The sequence below is a fragment of the Nicotiana attenuata genome, unplaced genomic scaffold, assembly GCF_001879085.1.
Source record: "Nicotiana attenuata strain UT unplaced genomic scaffold, NIATTr2, whole genome shotgun sequence".
Lineage (NCBI taxonomy): Eukaryota > Viridiplantae > Streptophyta > Magnoliopsida > Solanales > Solanaceae > Nicotiana > Nicotiana attenuata.
In genome coordinates this window covers 228,761-232,727 of record NW_017671113.1, presented here as the reverse complement: position 1 = coordinate 232,727, position 3,967 = coordinate 228,761, and the positions used below count along the sequence as shown (strand labels likewise).

The window sequence follows — 3,967 nt, the reverse complement described above, 5'->3', positions numbered from 1 at the left end:
TTTTTGGATTGTTATAATATCATGGATCACATTACGTTGCTGAGTAGTAAAGGTGTCACATGGATTTCTACTCACAAGATTACCAAATATCTTTGGGATATTATTGAAACTAAGTATGGTAGGACTACGGTTGTCAAATAATTAGGGTCATAAGTTGTCTAATGAGCAAGAAGTTCATGCAATTATTCATTTTCTGCTTAAAAGTTAGGAGCATATATGAATGCATCTGACACATACAAGTAATGAGTCAATCATCCAAACAAGCTATAAAATAACTCTATCACTAAACGAAAAATGCTGCACCGTAAAACACTCAAATCACAACGGCAAGTTTGGCAGATAATTTGTTAGGGAGTTAAATATGCGAGGAATAAGCATTTGCATCCAATTCATAGGATGATGTTACTGAGCTGTTAAAGACATCATTCGTCATTGCATTGTAGAGATTAATGATGGTAGACGGAATTATGAAAAAATTGCCTGAAGATGTGGTAATTGATATACTTTTGAAATTCACAGTGAAATCTCTTATACGATTTAAATGCATCTCCAGAACTTGGTATACTCTCGTACAATCCTCAACATTTATCAATCTTCATCTTAATCGCCCTACAACCAGAAAAAACGAATTCATTCTTTTCAGTCGCTCCATCAAAGTAGAACCTGCTGGATTAAAAAATGTCATATCTATTATTTACAGTGATAATGACGATGATCTTAACTCCGTCTTTCCAGATCTAGATCCACCATATCTGACCTTCAGTTATTACTATGCTTATAATGAACTAGTCGGCCCTTGCAATGGTTTACTTGCTTTGACGGATTTTGAAGTTATTATCTTATTAAATCCAGCTACTAGAAATTACATGCCACTCCCATCTAGCCCTTTTGTTTGCGCAGAGGGTTTGGATCTCTCCCTTATGGGTGGTGTTGGGTTTGGTTTTGATTGGATCGGGAATGACTACAAGTTGATTAGGATTTTACAAGTTTTTAAGGATGCTGATTGGTCTCCGGACGTGATAGATCAAAAAGTTGAGGTTTATGATTTGCACACTGATTCTTGGAGAGAATTCCGTGTGGGTCAACAGTTTCCTAATGTTAATTGGTTGCCACATTTCGAGATCTTTCATAAAGGAGCCTTTCATTGGTATGCAGAAACAATTGACGCAAGGAGAATTCTTTGTTTTGACATGAGTACTGAGATATTTCGCACCATGATCATGCCTGATTCTTGCAATGGCTACGATGGGAAGTGTTATAGCCTTGTAATCTTGAATGAGTCCCTAACATTAATTTGTTACCCCGATTCATATGGCGAGGCTGATCTGACACAAGATTCAACGGATGTATGGATAATGATGGACTACGGTGTAAACGATTCATGGACTAAGAAATACATAATTAGACCTCCTCCATTCAAATCCCCACTAACAATTTGGAAGAATCACTTATTGTTTCTTCAAAACAAAAGTGGACTTCTTATTTCCTGTGATCTTATTTCCAATGAAGCCAAGGAGTTCAACTTACAAGGGTATCCTCAAAGTTTGCGCGTTATAGTTTACAAGGAAAGTTTGATTTCAATTCCAAAAAGAGTATGCGGGTCTAGTTCATCTTAACTTAATGAATACTAGGGGTGGGCAAACTCGAAATCCAAACTGAAATCCAAATTTTAAAAAAAATTTGGTTTGGATTTTCGGATTACGGATTGGATTTTGGATTTAATTTTTAAATTTTTTGAATTTCGGATTGGATGTTGGATTCGGTACTTTGGATTTTTGGATATCCGAAAATCCAAAAATTTTATACTTTATATTTCGTACGTTATCTATATGTCAATAGTAATAAGTTAAATACCCTATCCATTAAATATTATTTCATATATGCAATATTAATTACTAAGATACTGTTAGAATACATTCTATTTGGACATGGTTTTATTACTAATGCTTCTTATCAGCCATGTTAATGTCTCTGTTGCATTTTCTTGATAGTAATTTCATTACTTGAAAAGTTTATTTGGATGATTGCGGTGAGAATGCGTAACTTTTCAGGCAATTTAATATGAGTACTTCATTTAGATACTCCCTCCGTTCCAATTTATGTGAACCTGTTTGACTGGGCATGGAGTTTAAGAAAAAATGAAGACTTTTGGAATTTGTGGTCCTAAACAACTCAGAAAGGGGCCCAGAGTATTTGTGTGGTTATAAAAGCTTCTCATTAAGGGTAGAAGTGTAACATTAAGCTAAATTATTTCCAAGCTTAGAAAGGGGTCATTCTTTTTGGAACGGACCAAAAAGGAAATAAGTACACATAAACTGGAACGGAGGGAGTATTAATTTTTGTAAAAAGAAGAAACATGTCAACTTATAAGCTCAAAACCGAAAATCCAAAATATCCAACCCGATTAATCCGAAACCGAACTTAAAATGTCCGGTCCAATCCGAGCTTATTTGGATTGGATTTGAATTGTTATTTCTTCAATCCAAAAACTGAAAATCCAAAACGAAATTCTATATTTAATATGAACTGCCCGAATGCCCACCCCTAATGAATACCCCAAAGATCTCAACACTTTTTTTTAAGTTGCTTTCTCGGTATACGATTGCAGTTACGGCAATGCATGCTTAGAATATCGATACATTTATTTATGCGGTAGATTCAGTTGTATACGGGTGAAACCGAGTCCGGGGAACACCTCGCTTTTCGATGAAGAAAACTGTAACGACCCGGCCGGTCGTGTCATGAGTTACCGCTCCGTTTCCCCTATTTTTGCATCATATTGTCTTGTTCAGGTATATTATGTGTTATCGGGTTGGTTGGCTCAGGTTCGGAGAGGTTTTGGTAAGGGTTGAGAAATTTAGTCTCTTTTGAGTAAGCTTAAGTTGAAAAAGTCAACCAGATGTTGACTTATGTGAATAAAGGCTCGGATGTGAATTCCGATTGTTCGGATAACTTCGGGAGTTTATTTGGGACTTAGTAGCATGATTGGAATGTGTTTTGGAGGTCCGTAGTAGAATTAGGCTTGAATTGGCGAAATTGGATTTTTGGCATTTTTCGGTTGATAGGTAAGAGTTTGATATAGGGGTCGGAACGGAATTCCGGGAGTTACAGTAAGTCCATCATGTCATTTGGGATGCATGTGCAAAATTTCAGGTCATTCGGACGTGGTTTGATAGACTTTTTGATCAAAAGCGGAATTTGGAAGATTTTGGAACCTTAGGCTTGAATCTGATATGATTTGGTTTATTCGATGTTGTTTGAGGTGTTTTGATGATTTGTATAAGTTTGTATATTGGTATATGACTAGTTCGTGCTTTTGGTTGAGATCCCGGGGGCCTCGGGGTGATTTCAGATGGTTGGCAGGAGATTTTGGAGTTGAGTTTAGCAGCTGAAGTTTTATGGTTGCTGTCATAGGCCGCAAGTGCGACTCCCGCAGATGCGGAAGAAAGCTGCAGAAGCGGCCAGGGGATAGAGGACCAGAAATCGCAGGTGCATAATCATGAGCGCACCTGCGTGACCGCAGATGCGGAAGATAGGTCGCATGTGCGGTTCCAGGGATTTAAGTGAAAACCACAGTAGCGGTAGATTGACCGTAGATGCGGTAGCGCAGAAGCGGAGAAAGGGACCGCATGTGTGAAATACCTGGGTCAAAAAATATCTAAGGTCTCCTTCGCAAATTTTTGCTAAGTTCTCCATTTTTTAAGACGGGAAGTGAGCTAGGACAGTGAATTTCAAGGGGAAATCGAAGATTATTAGTTGGTAAGCTACCTAAGCTTCATTACTTGAGTTTATAACCATTTTTCCATTGTTTAATCATGGTATTAGTAAAAATTAAGGAAGAAAATTGAGGGATTAGGGCTTTGTATTGGAGAGCTTTGAGTGGGGATTTGAGGGACCATTTGAGGTCCGATTTCGATGCTTTTGGTATGAATAGGCTCGTGGGAGGACAAGGACTCTATTAATGTGA

General features: G+C 37.6%; 1 protein-coding gene across 1 annotated transcript; it reads left to right on the top strand.

Annotated features, from left to right (window-relative positions):
• The first annotated feature begins 426 nt into the window (after positions 1-426).
• LOC109205996 (F-box/kelch-repeat protein At3g06240-like) lies at positions 427-1,878 on the top strand. Its single transcript, XM_019368762.1, has one exon. It carries the CDS (start codon positions 450-452, stop codon positions 1,614-1,616), a length of 1,167 nt encoding a protein of 388 aa, XP_019224307.1. The 5' UTR covers positions 427-449; the 3' UTR covers positions 1,617-1,878.
• The last annotated feature ends 2,089 nt before the right edge of the window (positions 1,879-3,967 follow it).

What these genes read in the sequence shown, in the direction of transcription:
- LOC109205996 (XM_019368762.1), top strand. Translation starts at nt 450, where the DNA reads ATGATGGTAGACGGAATTATGAAAAAATTGCCTGAAGATGTGGTAATT.